Source organism: Elgaria multicarinata, chromosome 3, assembly GCF_023053635.1.
Source record: "Elgaria multicarinata webbii isolate HBS135686 ecotype San Diego chromosome 3, rElgMul1.1.pri, whole genome shotgun sequence".
Taxonomy (NCBI): Eukaryota; Metazoa; Chordata; class Lepidosauria; order Squamata; family Anguidae; genus Elgaria; species Elgaria multicarinata.
The window spans coordinates 159,545,659-159,564,212 of NC_086173.1; the positions used below are offsets into that span (position 1 = coordinate 159,545,659).

The 18,554-nt window shown below is 45.6% G+C and overlaps 1 protein-coding gene across 1 annotated transcript in view; it reads left to right on the forward strand.

Moving 5' to 3' along the window:
- The first annotated feature begins 14,176 nt into the window (after positions 1 to 14,176).
- LOC134395658 (zinc finger protein OZF-like) overlaps positions 14,177 to 18,554 on the forward strand; it is a 29,061-nt gene continuing 24,683 nt past the window's right edge. The window contains exon 1 of the mRNA XM_063121821.1: positions 14,177 to 14,202. Within this exon, the coding sequence (XP_062977891.1) occupies positions 14,190 to 14,202 (13 nt within the window). The 5' untranslated portion in view covers positions 14,177 to 14,189. The remainder of the gene's footprint in view (positions 14,203 to 18,554) is intronic.

Sequence of the window (18,554 nt, forward strand, 5' to 3'; positions counted from 1 at the left end):
ACATGAATGTCTTGAGACAATTCTTGTGACACACCAGAGCATCCATATGAGAGTGAGGCCATATGAATATGTGGACTGTGGGAAATGCTTTGTAGAAAAATTAAACTCTGATAGTTGGAAGGGGCCTATAAGGCCATTGAGTCCTGTTCAATGCAGGAATCCACCTCAGAGCCTACCTGACAGATAGTTGTCCAGCTGCCTCTTGAATGTCTCTAGTGTGGGAGAGCTGACGACCTCCCTAGGTGATTGGTTCCATTGCCTTACTGCTCTATCAGTCAGGAGGTTTTTTCTGATGTCCAGGCAGAATCTGGCTTCCTGTATCTTGAGCCCATGATTCTGCATTCTGGGATAATCGAGAAGAGATCCTGGCCCTCTTCTATGCGGCAACCTTTCAAGTATTTGAAATATGCTATCATGTCTCCCGTCAATCTTTTGTTCTCCAGGCTAAACATGCCCAGTTGTTTCAGTATCTTCATAGGGCTTTGTTTCCAGACCCCTGATCATCCTCATTTCCCTCCTCTGAACGTGCTCTAGTGGTGTCCAGAAATAGTTGCAATACTTAAGGGGAAGCCTAACCAGTGCTGAATAGAGGGGAACCAGTACCTAACACAAATTGGAAGCTATTCTTCTGTTAATGCAACCCCAAATAGCGTTTGCTTTTTTTGCAGCCATATCGCACTGTTGGCTCATAATCAGCTAGCGATCTACAATTCCAAGATCTTTCTCGCTTGTAGTATTGCTGAGCCAAGTATCCCCCACCTTGTAACTGTGTATTTGGTTTCTATTTCCTAGATGTAGAACTTGGCATTTATCCCTATTAAATTTAATTCTGTCCTTTCCAGCCTATCAAGATTGCTTTGAAGTTTGTTTCTGTCTTCCAGGGTATTAGCTATCCCACCCAATTTTGTGTCATCTGCAAATTTGATCAGCGTTCCCTGCACCTCCTTGTGCAAATCATTAATAAAAATGTTGAAGAGCACTGGGCCCAGGACTGATCCCTGCGGTACCCCACTCGTCACCTCTCCCCAGTTTGAGAAGGTTCCATTGATAAGTACTCTTTGTGTCCTATTCTGTAGCCAACTGTGGATCCTTCTATTAGTTGTTCCATCTATCCCACTTTTAGCTAGCTTGTTAATCAGAATATCATAGGGCACTTTGTCAAAAGCTTTGCTGAAGTATTCCCACAGTCCACAAGGGAGATTACCTGATCAGATTAGTCTGACAGGATTTGTTCTTGACAAATCCATGCTGACTTCTAGTAATCACTGCATTGTTTTCAAGATGGTTACAAATTGGCTTCTTTATAATCTGCTCTAAATTTTTCCCAGGGATTGGTGTCAGACTGACTGTTCTGTCATTCCCAGATTCCTCCTTTTTGAAGATAGGGACAACGTTAGCCCCCCTCCAGTCGTCCAGCACCTCACCCGTCTTCCATGATTTCTCAAAGACAATAGACAGTGATTCTGAGAGTTCTTCTGCTAGTTCCTTCATTTCTCTAGGATGCAGTTCATCAGGCCCCGGAGGTTTGAATTCATTCAAGGAAATTAGCTGTTCCTTGACCATTTGTTTATCAATCTCAAACTGCAATCGTGCCTCTTCAGCTTGTACTTCACTTTTTCCAGGAGGTTCTGAGACCTGCTTTTGGGAGAAGTCTGAGCCAAAGTAGGAATTGAGCACTTTGGCCTTTTCTTTGTCATCTGTTATTAAGAGAGTCCACAGAGGGGAGGAACCATTTAAGTGTTTGGACTGCAGAAGATTGTTTTGTCTTCAATCAAGCGTTAAGGGACACCATACAGGAGAGAGACACCATAAATGCTTGGAGTGTGAGAAAACTTTTTTCCCAGAAAGATAGCCTTTTGAGCCATCAGAGAATCCACATTAAAAAAACCTTACAAATGCATGGAGTGTGGAAAAAAATATGTTGCTGGCAAATTACAGCTCGTAATCCATCAGAGAACTCAGCTCTTCAAAGTCACCAGAGAGTCCACAGAGGGGTGAAACCACATAAATATTTGCAGTGTGGGAAATGTTTTTCTCAGACAGCACATTTTCAAAAATACCAGAGGGTCCACATGGAAGAGAAAACATTCCAGGCAATCCACCCAAGAAATGCCTGGAGTGTAGGAAATGTTTTTGCACACAAAAAAAGCTTAGTGACACACCTGAGAATCCACCTGGGAAGGGGATACATGCCTGAAGTGTGGGTGATATTTTCCCCAGAAATCTGGGCTTCGTACACACCAGAACAGAATCTGAAGAGCAAAGAAAGCATAAGGAGGTGTTAAGTGCTTCCAAGGCTTGGATGTTTCTTTTCTTTTCTGAAAAGGATCCCAACCTGTGAGACACTACAAAATGCATATTTATTAGAGTCTTAAGTTTGATGGGGAATACTTGGCTCAGCAATACTACAAACGAGAAGGATCTTGGAATTGTAGATCACAAGCTAAATGACAGTGTGATATGGCTGCAAGAAAGGCAAATGCTATTTTGGGCTGCATTAATAAAAGTATAGCTTCCAAGTCACGTGAGGTACTGGTTCCTCTCTATTCAGCCCTGTTTAGGCCTCATCTAGAGTATTGCGTCCAGTTCTGGGCTCCACAATCCAAGAAAGACGCAGACAAGCTGGAGCGTGTTCAGAGGAGGGAAACCAGGATGATTAGGGGTCTGGAAACAAAGCCCTATGAAGAGGGACTGAAAGAACAGGGCATTTTTAGCCTGGAGAAGAGAAGATTGAGGGGAGACATGATAGCCCTCTTCAAATATTTAAAAGGTTGTCACACAGAGGAGGGCCAGGATCTCTTCTCGATCCTCCCAGAGTGCAGGACATGGAAGCCAGATTCCTGCTGAACATCAGGAAAAACTTCCTGACTGTTAGAGCAGTATGACACTGGAACCAGTTACCTAGGGAGGTGGTGGGCTCTTCTCCCACACTAGAGGCCTTCAAGAGGCAGCTGGACAACTATCTGTCAGGGATGCTTTAGGGTGGATTCCTGCATTGAGCAGGGGGTTGGGCTCAATGGCCTTGTAGGCCCCTTCCAATTCTGCTATTCTATGATTCTGATATCTCAAGGTTAGTAAAATGATTCTCCTAAAATTGCCGAGTGAATTAGTTTGGGTATGACATATCTCAACCTCACCCTCACCCCCAGCCCATTCAACATTCAACTTTCAGAGCTGGACACAATGTTTGCAAAACCCGGTTAACACAAAGTGATTGTATTTTTCCTTTTCCTCATAATGTGTCCCGATATTTTCTTATAACTACATGCATCCCCCTCCATTAGTTATATTACTTTTAATATCTTATCACTTTCTATTGCTCTCTTTTTCTCTCTTGTCTCATAAATCGACCTTTACTTGGGTTCTCTCAATAAAAAATTGTTAATTGAGTTTTATTAGAGTCTTTTGTAAGTGATGAAATTTTACTAGAAGGTCAGTGTACCAGCTGGAATGTTACTGATAAGCCTCGTGTATGTGAAGAAGCTGTGCCCGTGGGAAACACGCAAAGTGCTGAACCAGCTTCTTGGCTGAGATAAGAAGTAGAGAGCAGCTTGGGCACATGTAGTAGTAACCTAGCCTTATCATTATTATTATGATAACCCTGTTGGTTCTCCTGGACCTCTCAGCGGCCTTCGATACTATCGACCTATGCTGTTTAACAAATACACGAAGCCGCTGGGGGTGGTTATCCGGAGATGTGGACTGAGGTGTCATCCATATGCGGATGATACCCAGCTCTACCTTTCCTTTTCTTCAAACCCAGGTGAGGCAGTGGCTGTTCTGAACCAGTGCCTGGGCACGGTAATGGACTGGATGAGGGCTAACAAACTCAGACTCAATCCAGACAGGACGGTGGTACTGTTAGTGGGTGGTTCATCTGTCCGGCGAGGCGATGTTTGCCCTGTCCTGGACAGGGTTGCACTCTCCCTAAAGGATCAGGTCCGTAGTTTGGGGGTGCTCTTGGATCCAGAACTGTCACTTGAGGCACAGGTGAACTCAGTGGCAAAGAGCACCTTTTATCAGCTTAGGCTGATATACCAACTGCGCCCTTATCTGGACAGAGATAGCCTAGCTACAGTTATCCATGCTCTGATAACCTCTCATTTGGATTACTGCAATGCGTTATATGTGGGGCTGCCTTTGAAAACGGTCTGGAAACTTCAACTGGTACAAAACAGGGCAGCACGGTTACTAGCAGGGACTGGCCGACGAGACCACATTACGCCAGGCCTTTTCCAGCTTCATTGGCTGCCAGTCCAGGTCCGGCCCGATTCAAAGTGCTGGTATTAACATTTAAAGCCCTAAACGGCTTGGGGCCAGGCTATCTGAAGGAACGCCTCATCCCATATGTACCTGCCCGGACCCTAAGGTCATCCTCAGGGGTCCTTCTCCGTGAGCCCCTGCCAAAGGAGGTGAGGCAGGTGGCTACCAGGAGGAGGGCCTTCTCTGCTGTGGCACCCCGGCTGTGGAATGAGCTCCCTAAGGAGGTTCGCCTGGCGCCTACATTATATGCTTTTAGATGCCAGGTGAAGACCTTTTTATTCTCCCAGCATTTTAACAATCTATAAATACATTTTAACTTGGTGTTTTAAATTTGTAATTTTGCATTGCTGCTGTTTTTATCTGGTTGAGCTTTTATATTGTATTTTATATTATGGTTTTATACTGTTGTTTTATACTTTGAATGGTTTTAATTTTTGTGAACTGCCCAGAGAGCTCCGGCTATTGGGCGGTATATATTTATTTATTTATTTATTACATTTTTATACAGCCCAATAGCCGAAGCTCTCTGGGCGGTTCACAAAAATTAAAACCATAATAAAACAACCAACAGGTTAAAAGCACAAATACAAAATACAGTATAAAAGCACAACCAGGATAAAACCACGCAGCAAAATTAATATAAGATTAAAATACAGAGTTAGAACAGTAAAATTTAAATTTAAGTTAAAATTAAGTGTTAAAATACTGAGAGAATAAAAAGGTCTTCAGCTGGCAACGAAAGGAGTACAGTGTAGGCGCCAGGCGGACCTCTCTGGGGAGCTCATTCCACAACTGGGGTGCCACAGTGGAGAAGGCCCTCCTCCTAGTAGCCACCTGCCTCACTTCCTTTGGCAGGGGCTCACGGAGAAGGGCCCCTGTAGATGATCTTAAGGTCCGGGCAGGTACATATGGGAGGAGGCTTCCTTCAACGTATGTTAGTGGAAGCCATCCAACAGTGGCCCGTGCCCCAAACCAAGAGGCAAGTTCAGTCCTTCCTCGGATTGGCAGGGTATTATCGGCGGTTTGTCCCTAATTTTAGCCAGTTGGCGGCCCCTCTGACGGAGTTGTGCCGGAAAAGGCAGCCGGTTCGGGTGCGTTGGACGGACGGGTGTCAGAGGGCTTTTGAGGGGCTAAAGAGCCGGCTTAGGCAAGCCCCGGTACTGCGAGCGCCGGACTTTGTAAAGAAACTGGATCCAGCCAAGCTGGCCTTCCACTGGATTTTGCACAGATCCCCGGAATAACGCACACAGCTCTCAATTTAGAGGGTTAGGCCCGATTTTTAATCAGGAAAAAGGCAAGGCATTACAGGATTAGCATACTAAAACATGATACATAAAGATACATTGAACCCCAACACCAGCAAACTAATACAAAGTTTCACTAACATACGTCACCCAGCCATGAAATCCGCCAGCTCAGAACAAAGGGCCCCTCACTTTGTATCCCTTTATAGTAACTAAAACTACTCTTCCCCCCACCCTTCGGCTCCCCCCCCTCGGTGAGGTATTTCACACTTCTCCTGGAATGTATTAATTACATTCTCCAGAAATGTAATAAATAAATAAATAAATAAATAAATAAATATTATTGTTACTATTATTATTTATTACATTTGTATACCGCCGAGGCTCTCTGGGCAGTTTCCATAGGATAAAAACAGTTGAAAACAATATGCAAAAATTTTAAACCACAAAAACATACAATTTAAAACCATAAAAACAAACCCTAGGCTAATTACATATTGCTAAATGCCTGGGAGAAGAAAAAAGTCTTGATCTGGCGCCGAAAAGACAACAATGCTGGAGCCAGGTGGGCCTCGTCAGGGAGATTGTTCCACAATTGGGGGGCCACCACTGAAAAGGCCCTCTCCCTTATTGCCATCCTCCAAGCTTCTCTCGGAGTAGGCACTCGGAGGAGGACCTTGGATGTTGAGCGCAGCAGTGTACAGGTAGGTTCATGTCGGGAGAGGCGTTCCATCAGGTATTGTGTTCCCATGTAAACCTTTATAGGTTAAAACCAGCACCTTGAATCAGGCTCGGAAACATACAGGCAGCCAATGCAAGCGGGCCAGAATGGGACTTATTTGTTTGAACTTTCTGGTCCCTGTTATCACTCTGGCCGCTGCATTTTGCAGAAGCTGCAGCTTCCGAACTGTCTTCAAAGGCAGCCCCACGTAGAGTGCAACGCAGTAGTCTAACCTGGAGGTTACCAGGGCGTAGACAACTGAAGCCAGGTTATCCCTGTCCAGATAGGGGCATAGCTGGGCCAGCAACTGAAGGTGGTAGAAGGCACTCCATGCCATCAAGGCCTCCTGAACCTCAAGTGGCAGAGATGGTTCTAGGAGAACCCCCAAGCTATGAACCTGCTCCTTCAGGGGGAGTGCAACCCCATCCAGAACAGGTTGAGCACCCTCCATCCGGTCAGCAGAACCACCCACTAACAGCATCTCAGTCTTGTCTGGATTGAGCTTCAGTTTATTAGCCCTCATCCAGTCCATTGTCATGGCCAGGCACTGGTTCAGCACATCCACAGCCTCACCTGATGAAGATGAAAATAGAGCTGCGTGGAGGGATAACTACACAAAAATTTGGAAAACACCAAATGCTCAGGGATTGGGGGGGGGGGAGGGGGGAGGCTTTCTCATGACCCCCAAAGGCCACAGTGGGACCCCGACTGAGGTTCCGTACTCGACACCTTTAACAATGGCTTCTTTCCATTGTTGACCTCCTGGACTGATCTCTTCCCATTTCTCCTCAAAACCTGCCTTTCCCATGAAGACTGGCGGGAACCTTCGACCTTGTTCCACAACTGTAACTGGTAGGAAAACTGAAATAAACACGTCTCCTTCCTCTCCTTTTATCATATTCTAAACTGCTATCTCCTTGAGGCAGGGACCTTCCTCTTGTACTGTGTAACACAGGGGTAAGCAGCTCTTTTGAGGCCATGGGCACATCTGGCAGTTGGAGAAAGCAGCAGCGCAAAATGGCTCCCGTGGGAGGTGTGGCTCCCTGCCTATGTACCCGATGTATAGGCACTTTTCAGCCAGAAGTCTCTCTTTAAATCCAGTCCGCCTCTGGGGGACCCTCATTAACAGGAACACATCAATCCGCTTTCCCCAACCTTGGGCCCCCGAAGATGTTTTGAACTATTTACCCAGTTAGCTGGGGGAAAGGTAATAACGGCAGGGGAAGGCAACAGCAAACCACCCCCAAGAAAATGTCAGCGAAAGCTGGCGTCCCTCCAAGAGTCAGTAATGACTCCGTGCTTGCACGAGAGGTTCCTTTCCTTTCCTACATTTATATACCATAGCCAAAGCTCTCTGGGTAGCTTACAAAAGTTAAAAACAATGAATATTAAAAACAGATATACAAAAGTTAAAAACCACCAAAAGTATAAAAAACAACAATATCCATTTAAAATAGGGTGACCCTATGAAAAAGACGACATGGCTCCTGTTTCTTTAACAGTTGTATTGAAAAAGGAATTTCAGCAGGTGTCATTTGTATATATGGGGAACCTGGTGAAATTCCCTCTTCATCACAGTAGTTAAAGGTGCAGGAGCTATACTAGAGTGACCAGATTTAAGAGGGCAGGGCTCCTGCAGCATTAACTGTTGTGATGAAGAGAGAATTTCACCAGGTTCTCCATATATACAAATGACACCTGCTGAAATTCCCTTTTCTAGGCAACTGTCAAAAATACAGGAGCCCTGTCCTACTTTTCATAGGGTCACCCTATTTAATACAACTATTCTCGGGTCAGTTAAAAACTCCGCATATGCTGTTAAATGTCTGGGAGAAAAGTCTTGACCTGGTGCTGAAGAGATAACAATGTTGGAACCAGGCGAGCCTCGTCGGGGAGATCGTTCCATAATCGGGGAGGGGCCACAACTACAACTCTCAGCATCCCTGACCCTGAGCCATGCAGGCTGGGGCTGATGGGAGTTGAAGTCTTGGGAGCCCCTGGTGTTGCACGGTCACATCATAAACGCCAGCATCTCTCATGAGTCAACATTCAAGGAATAGGGCAGCCTGGCTGGGGGATTATGGGAATTGTACATCTGGAGGGCGCCAGGTTGGGGCAGGCTGGAATAAGGGCACCCCCCCAAAGCTCCACTGGCTGAGGAACTACATCTCCCAGAATCCTTTGAGTCCCCAGGGGGTTTCCTCGCTGCGGCGGGCCAAGATCGACCACGTTGCCTTCTCTTACATGAGATGCGGAAGTCAGGTTTGGGGCTGACTGGTGCAGGGAAAGGGGGGGGGCTTCTTGGGGGTCCCTGGACAGAGACGGGGGGGCTTTTGCTCGGCTGCGCTGCTGCCCTTTGGAAGGCGAAGGGGCGACTGACCCCTGCGCCTGGTGACTGCTGGTGAGGATGAAGGGGGGGAAATGGGGGCGGGCGGGAGAAGCTCGCCCTGTGCGCCTGCTAATGGCGGGAGAGGCTCTTCCGCCTGGCGCGCAGCAGCCCTGCCTCGCTTTCCTTTGCTTTGCATGGGGCGTCGTGGGGAAGCCGGGTGTAGGGGGGCAGGAAGAGACGTTTCCCCAGGAGCCCCGCTTCTGAATCGGTCCTGGAAGCTCTTCTTCTTCTTCGTCGTCTTCTCCCCCCCCCCATCCTCCTCCTCTTCCTCTTCCTCTTCCTCTTTTCCTTCTTCTACTTCTTCTGATAAATAGCCTGAATGGCAGCATTCCCCAAGTGCTTTGTTATTATTTATTTATTTATTTATATAGCACCATCAATGTACATGGTGCTGTACAGAGTAAAACAGTAAATAGCAAGACCCTGCCGCATAGGCTTACAATCTAATAAAGTTGTAGTAAACAATAAGGAGGGAAAGAGAATGCAAACAGGCACAGGGTAGGGTAAATAGGCACTGGGTAGGGTAAAACTAACAGTATAAAGTCAGAACAAAATCAAGTTTTAAAAGCTTTAGGAAAAAGAAAAGTTTTCCTTCTTCTTCTGAGGATAAACAGCCTGAATGGGAGCATCCCCCAAGTGCTTCTGAACCCACCCCCCATTTCCTAATAGTGGCCTTAGTCCCCCAAACGACCCTCCACATGTAGCCCAGTGGCAACACCAGAAAAAATAATCGTGGAGGGGGGGGGGGCGAGCACTCTGCATGTCTAGGTGGGCGGGCTGTTAAGAGGTCTGAAAGAAAAACAGCGGTGTGTCTCACACTAAAGCTGCCATCCTATAAGTCATATATTCTGAAATAAGTCTTTAAAGAAACAACATGACTGACATGCATAACAGCAAAGCAAAATGGATTCTAGACCATACTTACTTGAACGCAGCAACTGTTGGGGGAACTGAAAGCAAAGACGGGAGGCAAAACACCCAGGAACCCTTCCAGCAACTGGGGTGGCCAGCGCCTTGTTTGGGGGGATACTTGCCCCCCCCCCCGTGTCCCCCTGTTTTCCCCCATGCAATGGGACTGCTAGCGCTGGTGTTTGGGGTGCAAGGCCAGGGCTCCACAGTCCAGGGATCCCCAGACTCCCACTCTAGCCCTGGAGTCATGGCGCTGCTCTGCTATAAGGGGTCTCAAAATGGGAAACTGCCCCTTGCTTTGTTTCTTAATTTGGGCAGAAGCTGTTGTAAAGCGGGGTGGGGGGCAGGGAAGGTCAGGGAGTTTATGTGTGTGCTTCCTGGGCTCATCCCATGAAGCTGATTGGTGGGAGATCCAGGACAGATCAAAGGAGGGACTTCTTCACATAGCGCACAGGGAAATTATGGGATTGACTTCCTCATGATGTAGAGATGGCTGCCAATATGGACGGCTTTAAAAGGAGGCTGGATAAATTCCTGGAGGAGGCTATGAATGGCTACTAGTCCAGATGGCTCTGTGCCACCTCCAGGATCTGAGGCAGTAAGCCTATATGCCCCAGTTGCTGGGGAACATGGGTGGGAGGGTGCTGTTGCACCATGTCCTCATTTGTGGGTCCCTGGCCGACAGCTGGTTGGCCACTGTGTGAACAGAGCGATGATCCAGCAGGGCTCTTCTTTTTTTTTCCCCCCCCCAACATAATCGTTCTTAACATAAAAGTGCACCCCCCACCTCGGGATCATTCCTGAGTCCAAAATCTGATCGTTTCTTCTGCTGGCGGTTTCCCACTTCCCTTAGTAAACACAAATATTAGGAACTGTTTCCAGATTCCTTCAAACTCATTTATTTTAGTTACGCCTTTTCTCCACTTAATATTACATGTCAATTTATCATTAATGGCTATATCCCATACTTCTTTGTACCATTCTTCAATAGAATATTCCCCTTGAATCTTCCAGTTCCTAGCTACCATCAATCGCGCTGCAACCAGCAAACTCGATATCAGCTCTATAGTTCCTTTTCCACACTTTATATCTTCAAATAGTGACAGCAATGCAATCTTTGGTGTTTGTTCTATTTTCATTCCCACTACTTCTTCAATTTCTGAAAACACCATCTTCCATAATCTTTGTACATATTTGCATTGCCACCACATATGTAAATACGTTCCTTTTTCCCCACAACCTCTCCAACAATTTGCTGAATGCTGATCATTTATCTTATTCAATCTAATCGGGGTTAGGTACCACCTCCATAAAATTTTAAAATAATTCTCCTTTATTCTCACTGATAAGCAGGGCTCTTCTGATGTTCTCTCCTCTTTCGCAGATGGCATCGCCAGACCCCAAGCCTGACCTCGTCCCCCAGCGAGAGCGAGAGGAAGAGCCACAGCTGCCCAGTCTTCAGGCCTCGGAAGGAGCGGAGGCCGATGAGCCAGACGGCAGCTCAGGTAAAGAGATTGTGGTTTGCCAAGGAATCCACTGGGGTTCTTTCCGCTCTGGCTGAAAAGTGGCAAGTGACGTTCTCGGCCATCCTATTCCGAAGGGCAGGAAGTGTCGTATTGTGCGAAGGACACTTCCTCTCATCTGAAGACCCTCCTCCCACTAATTTAACAGCCTATCAGCTGGAATCTTCCTTCTGATCCTTTTTGGACTAGATAGGCATTTGGGCTCCTCTTATGTCCTTATCCTGTTGAGTCATTCCTTCCCACCAGTTCAGACCTCCCGTTCAAAAGGTCCTTCCCTCTTGACCATCTCTGTAATGAGCACGAAGGATGAAATTCCTAAAAGAACATTCATTTCTTCTCTAAAGATGGATCTCCCTCCTTGCACTGTCTTCAGGACTATTTCTGATCATGTTACACGTTATGGGCCTTCCTAGACCATCAGTGTGGATGACACCTTCCCCCGGGGTAGGGAACGGGGACACATTTCATGGTGCCTGCCAAGGGGGCTAAGTCCTCCCACATTTTGAAACACAAAGCCTTTTTTCTGGCAGCTGGGATAGCTGTGAAATCGGCTTTGGCCGATGCTGAGAAACGAGGGTTCAAAGGGGTTGTTGAGTTTGTCATGGCTCAGACCTCCCCTCTGCCTGGTTCTCAGTCTTTTGAGCACCTGACTTGTCCTTTGCCACACGTGTGGCTCCCAGCTCTTTAAAGTCTCAGAAATGTGTATGTTTATTGCCATGGGTATTGAGATCAGGGACTTGCTAGCCTTGCTGTAGCTGGAACCTAGCAGTCTGGAACTGACTCGCAGGGACTTTCCTTTGGGCAGAAATCTTTCTCCTTTTCAGCCTAGTCAGCAAAGAGGCAGGAGGCCCAGAGCGCCTGGCAGACCACACACCGTTTTTACCAGGCCTCACTTTTATTTCCTGTGCACTGTAAAATGTTATTCCCTATTGTTCTGTTAAAAGAGTCTGGTGAATCAAGAGTTATTTGTTGGATTCAAAGGGAGACTTCTGGCTGAAAAGTGCCTGTACGCAGGGCACGTAGGCAGGGAGACCGCGCACCACACCTCCCACGGGAGCCATTTTGCGGTGCTGCTTTCTCCACTTGCCAGATGCGCCCATGGCCTCAAAAGAGCTGCTTACCCCTGTGTTACACAGTACAAGAGGAAGGTCCCTGCCTGAAGGAGAATTTGATAGAGGGAGAGGAAGGAGACGTGTTTATTTCAGTTGTACGTACAAAGGTCTGGTTACGGTTGTGGAAGATGGACTAAGTTTCCCGCCAAAGTGTTCATGGAAGAAGCAAGTTGTGAGGGGGAGTTTGAAGGGAAGGGAAGAGATCGGCCCAGGAGGCCAACAGTGGCAGGCAGCCATTGTTAAAGGCGTTGAGTACAGAACCTCATGGCTGAGGTCCCATTCTGGCCTTTGGGGGTCCCTGGGTATCCTCCGCCTGACCATTCGGCCATGCCTGTGATGTTACATGTCTGTACTTACTGAGTTTACGTTCATAACTGTGTATTCTTCTCATAGATCTATGGTTTGTTAAGTATCTCTAGGGTGAGAATGGTGGACTTGCATATGTGAGCGGATTGGCTGAGAGAGTGAGGAGGAGTTGGTGAAGTGTGTGTGTGCTGTATAAACCAGGTGTTGTGCTGTGTGAGGCGGACCGGGGAGACATAAGATGAGAAAGTCCGGGATTTGATGTGAGACGGGTTAAAATTAAGCTACAATGGGAGAGGGACAAGATGAGATTGGGTTTAGATCAGAGAGTGAGAGAGAAGTCTGTGGTGATTGTGCAAGCATTGTTTGAGAGAGAGAGATTTTGGTGTATTATGTATGAAAGAACCTATATTGATAGAGGCATTTAAGAGTTACTTGCTTATTATTCAACAATTTATTATTGAAATTAACAAAGCTTAATTTGTTTGTAAAACAAATGTTTAGGTGAAAATCCAGGACCTGTGAGCCATCGAGGATCCCATACTAGAAGAAGAGCAAGTAAACGCTTAGAGTGTGGCAAATCATTTGTTGAGCTTCATGTACACCAGAGAGTCCACGCGGGAGAGAAACCCTACAAATGCAAAGAGTGCGGGAAATGCTTTTCCCAGAGTCAACAACTTATGACCCATCAGCGAACCCATACTGGAGAAAGGCCTCATCAGTGTTTAGAATGTGGCAAATCGTTTGCTGCAAAGGCAAGCCTTGTGATTCACCAGAGACTTCACACAGGAGAGAAACCTTATAAATGCTGGGAGTGTGGGAAATGTTTTGCTCAAAATGCAAATCTTTGGGTCCACAGGAAAGTTCACATGGGAGTGAAAGCCTACAAATGCTTAGAGTGTGGGAAATGTTTTCGGCAGCGTTCAGGACTTGTGATGCATCAGAAAACCCATAAAGGAGAAAAGCCCCACAAGTGTTTAGAGTGTGGGAAATGTTTCTCCGAGAAAGCACACCTTTTGCGACATCGGAGAATCCACACGGTAGAGAAACCCTATGAATGCAGGGAATGTGGGAAATGTTTTGGTGACCATTCACTGCTTGTGCTGCATCAGAGAGTGCACAGTGAAGACAGGCCATATAAATGCCTGGAATGTGGGAAATCTTTTACGGGACAATCCGATCTCTCAATCCATCAGAGAACCCATACAGGGGAGAGACCCTACAAATGTGTTGAGTGCGGGAGATGCTTTCGCCAGAAGCAACACCTTCAGAGACACCAGAGAGGCCACACGGGAGAAAAGCCATACAGATGTTTGGAATGTGGGAAATGTTTTGCTGGCAAGTCAGATCGTGATGTACACAATAGAATACATACAGGGGTGAGGCCGTATGAATGTGAGGAGTGTGGAAAATCTTTTCTTACCACGTCAAGCCTTACTGCGCATAAGAGAGTGCACAGAGGAGAGAAACCATATAAATGTTTGGATTGTGGAATACTGTTTCGTCATCAATCAAGCCTTAAGGGACACCAAAGAATCCATACAGGAGAGAAACCCCATGAATGCTTGGACTGTGGGAAATGCTTTTCCAGGAAAGATGGCCTTACAGTGCACCAGAGAGTCCACACAGGAGAGAAGCCTTATAAATGTTTGGAGTGCGGGAAATGCTTTTCCAGGAAAGATATCCTTACAGTGCATCAGAGAGTCCACACACAGAAGAAATCCAATGAATGCACAGAGTATGAGGAATGCTTTGCTAAAGAATCACAACTTCTATCCCATCAGAAAATCCAGACAGGAGAAAAAACCCATAAATGCTTGGATTGTGGGAAATCATTTCCATGGAAATCAAATCTCCTCAGACACCAAAGTATTCACAAAGGAGAGAAACCCTTTTCACATATAAGAGACAAACCCTTCAAATGCTTTGACTGTGGAAAATGTTTTACTGAAAAATCTAGACTTCGTACACATGAAAGAATCCACACAGGAATCAAACCATATAAATGTTTCGACTGTGGAAAATGTTTTACTGAAAAATCTGGACTTCGTATACACGAAAGAATCCACACAGGAATCAAACCATATAAATGTTTGGAGTGTGGGCATTGTTTTTCACAGATGGGAAACCTTCAAAAACACCAGAGACTCCACCTAGAAGAGAAAGTATATAAATGTTGGGAGTGTGAGGAGTGTTTTAGTGATGAGGCAGCCCTTGTGACACACCGGTCTGCCCATACAGGAAAGAGGACATACAAATGCATGGAGTGTGGGAAATGTTTTGTAGAGAAACCGAACCTTGCTAAACATCGCAGAGTCCACACAGGAGAGAAACAATATAAATGCTTGGAGTGTGGGAAATTGTTTGCTCATCAATCAGAACTTAAGAGTCACAGAAGAATCCACAAAAAAGTGAGACCTCATGAATGCTTGGAGTGTGGGATATGTTTTTCCCGGAAAGATACCCTTACACTGCACCAGAGAGTCCACACAGGAGAGAAGCCTTATAAATGTTTGGAGTGCGGGAAATGTTTTTCTCAAAGTTCAATGCTTGTTACACACCATAGAATCCACACAGGAGAAAAACCCCATAAATGCTTGGAGTGTGGGAAATGTTTTTCTCAAAAATCACATTTTTTTAGTCATCTGAGAACCCACACAGGAGAGAAACCACACACATGTTTGGAGTGTGGCAAGTCTTTTGCTCAGAAGAACACTCTTGTAACCCATCAGAGGGTCCACACAGGAGAAAGACCCTATAAGTGCTTGGAATGTGCAAAACGTTTTTCTCAGCGATCACAGCTTACTAGACACCAGAAGAGAGCTCATGGTGGCAAGAAAGCATAGAAATGTGAAAGAAACCTTACAAGTGTGTTGAGTGTGAAAAATGTTTTGCTGGCAAATCACAAAGAATGCAAAGACAAGAAAACCGATACCAATGCGTAGAATGTGGGGCACCTTTTCCCCGAAAACTGAGCTCTTTGAATATACGAGAGAGTCCACATAGGGGAGAGACCATATAAATGCTTTGTCTGTGGCAAACATTTTCCAGAGAAAGGACACCTGCAAATGCACTAGCGAGTCCACACAGGGGAAAAAGCACATCAATGTTTGGAATTTGGGAAATGTTTTCAAATACATCAGAGGGTCTACATGGAATAAATTTTAAATTTTGTAAACTTTTTAATGCTCACTGTTTTTAACTTTTGTAAACTGCTGAGAGAGCTTTGGCTATGGGGCAGTATATAAATACAATTAATAAATAAATGTTGGAAGTGTGGGGAATGTTTTAGTCTTGAGACAATTCTTGTGACACCCCACAGCTTCCGTACAAGAGTGAGGACATATGAATATGTAGAGTGTGGGAAATGCGTTGTTGAGAAATCAAACTTTAATAAACATAATCCACACAGGAGGGGAACCGTACAAATGTTGGGAATGTGGAAAAGTGTTTGGTCATCAATCAGACCTTGGGAGACACCCCAAAATCCAGAAAAAGAGAGGGAAATCCATAAATGCTTTTTGGGTGGGGGAAAACAGGCCTAATGACACACCTGAGAATCCACAAGGGAGGTAGAACCTATAAATGCCCGGAGGGTGGAAAATATTTTCCCCAGAAATCAAAGCTTTGTAAATATCTGCATAGAATCCATAGAGGGGGGAAAGCATAGGCAAGTCTTAAGCACTCAGCAAAACATTTCCCTCACACAGAGAAGTAACCGTATAAATGCTTACAGTTTTTGCGTTTTTCTTTTCTTTTCTGAAAAGTTCCCAACTGAAGCACCACAGAATTTATATTAGTTAGGGGGTTAAGTTCATCTGCTCTTCATATCTCAGGGTTAACAATTGGGGATGTTCAGTCTGTAGAAAAAAAGACTGAGGGGAGGTCTACTAGCAGTGTTCAGGTACATGAAACGGTGCAACAGGGAAGATGGTCAAGAACTATTTTCCACGGCCACAAAACTTTGGACTTGAAATAATGGGCATAAGTTACAGCTATCTGGATTATGATTAAATATTAGGAAAAACTGCCTGATGGTACAATCTGAACAACCCTTCATTTCTGGAGGTTTTAAGGAAGAGGCTGGATAGCCACCGCTCATAAGTGGTCTTCCTGCACATTGCAGAGGGTTGTACTAGATGACCTTGTGGTGGCTTCGAACTCCACTATTCTATGATTCCTCACAGGGCCGGCCTTAAGTTGAATAGTGCCTTGGTCAAAGAGTGTCTTTGGTGCCCCCCTATCTGCCCCATGCAGTCAGCGTTGCAGGGCCACCCAGGGGATTTATGAGGCCTGGTGCAGGTATGATGAACACTGAGGACGAAATTGCGCAAAACCTTGCTCTCTCAGCCCCTGTGTGCTACAGGTTGCCCAAGCCAAAGTTCACAAATGCCCCATTCTATGCAACATAGCTGAACTATCGCTGGTTTTACTTGCTTTGTTTTGTAGGTGTTCCTGTCTTTTTGTAACCTTTTATTTTGGATTATCCATTATTTTTACCTTCAAAATGATAAAGGATGTTATAAATAAAAATGTCCAGCTGACCTCTTCCAGCTTCCAGCTTTTATTCTTATTTATATCGTTACAAGTTAACTACCCATACCTGTATCTCAAATAAAGCGTACACCAAGCGTCGTTATAGGTGGCTTCGGTTTTGGTTTACTACTAACAGGAATTAAGAAAGGAAAAAGATTTTTGATTGTTTTTTTATTTTTATTAGAAATGCATGAAATAAATATGTTAGAAATAAATATCCCATGAGTCAGCATTCATGGAATAGGGCAGCCTGGCTGGGGGATGCTGTGGACGTCATATATCTTGACTTCAGCAAAGCTTTTGACAAAGTACCACATGACATTCTGATTAACAAACTAGCTAAAAGCGGGCTAGATGGAACAACTATTAGGTGGATCCACAGTTGGCTACAGAATCGGACTCAAAGAGTACTTATCAATGGAACCTTCTCAAACTGGGGAGAGGCAACGAGTGGGGTGCCGCAGGGCTCAGTCCTGGGCCCAGTGCTCTTCAACATTTTTATTAATGATTTGGACAAGGAGGTGCAGGGAACGCTGATCAAATTTGCAGATGACACAAAATTGGGTGGGATAGCTAATACCCTGGAAGACAGAAACAAACTTCAAAGTGATCTTGATAGGCTGGAGTGCTGGGCTGAAAACAACAGAATGAAATTTAATAGGGATAAATGCCAAGTTCTACATTTAGGGAATAGAAACCAAATGCACAGTTACAAGATGGGGGACACTTGGCTCAGTAATACTACAAACGAGAAGGATCTTGGAATTGTTGTAGATCACAAGCTGAATATGAGTCAACAGTGCGATATGGCTGCAAGAAAGGCAAATGCTATTTTGGGCTGCATTAATAGAAGTATAGCTTCCAAATCACATGAGGTACCGGTTCCTCTCTATTCGGCCCTGGTTAGGCCTCATCTAGAGTATTGCGTCCAGTTCTGGGCTCCACAATTCAAGAAGGACGCAGACAAGCTGGAGCGTGTTCAGAAGAGGGCAACCAGGATGATCAGAGGTTTAGAAACAAAGCCCTATGAAGAGAGACTGAAAGAACTGGGCATGTTTAGCCTGGAGAAGAGAAGATTGAGGGGAGACATGATAGCACTCTTCAAATACTTAAAAGGCTGTCACACAGAGGAGGACCAGGATCTCTTCTCGATCCTCCCAGAGTGCAGGACACGGAATAACGGGCTCAAGTTAAAGGAAGCCAGATTCCGCTGGACATCAGGAAAAACTTCCTAACTGTTAGAGCAGTGCAACGGTGGAATCAGTTACCTAGGGAGGTTGTGGGCTCTCCCACACTAGAGGCCTTCAAGAGGCAGCTGGACAACTATCTGTCAGGGATGCTTTAGGGTGGATTCCTGCATTGAGCAGGGGGTTGGACTCGATGGCCTTGTAGGCCCCTTCCAACTCATTTTTTATTTTTATTAGAAATGCATGAAATAAATATGTTAGAAATAAATATCTCATGAGTCAGCATTCATGGAATAGGGCAGCCTGGCTGGGGGATGATGGGAATTGTAGCCCAGTACATCTGGAGGGCGCCAGGTTGGGGCAGGCT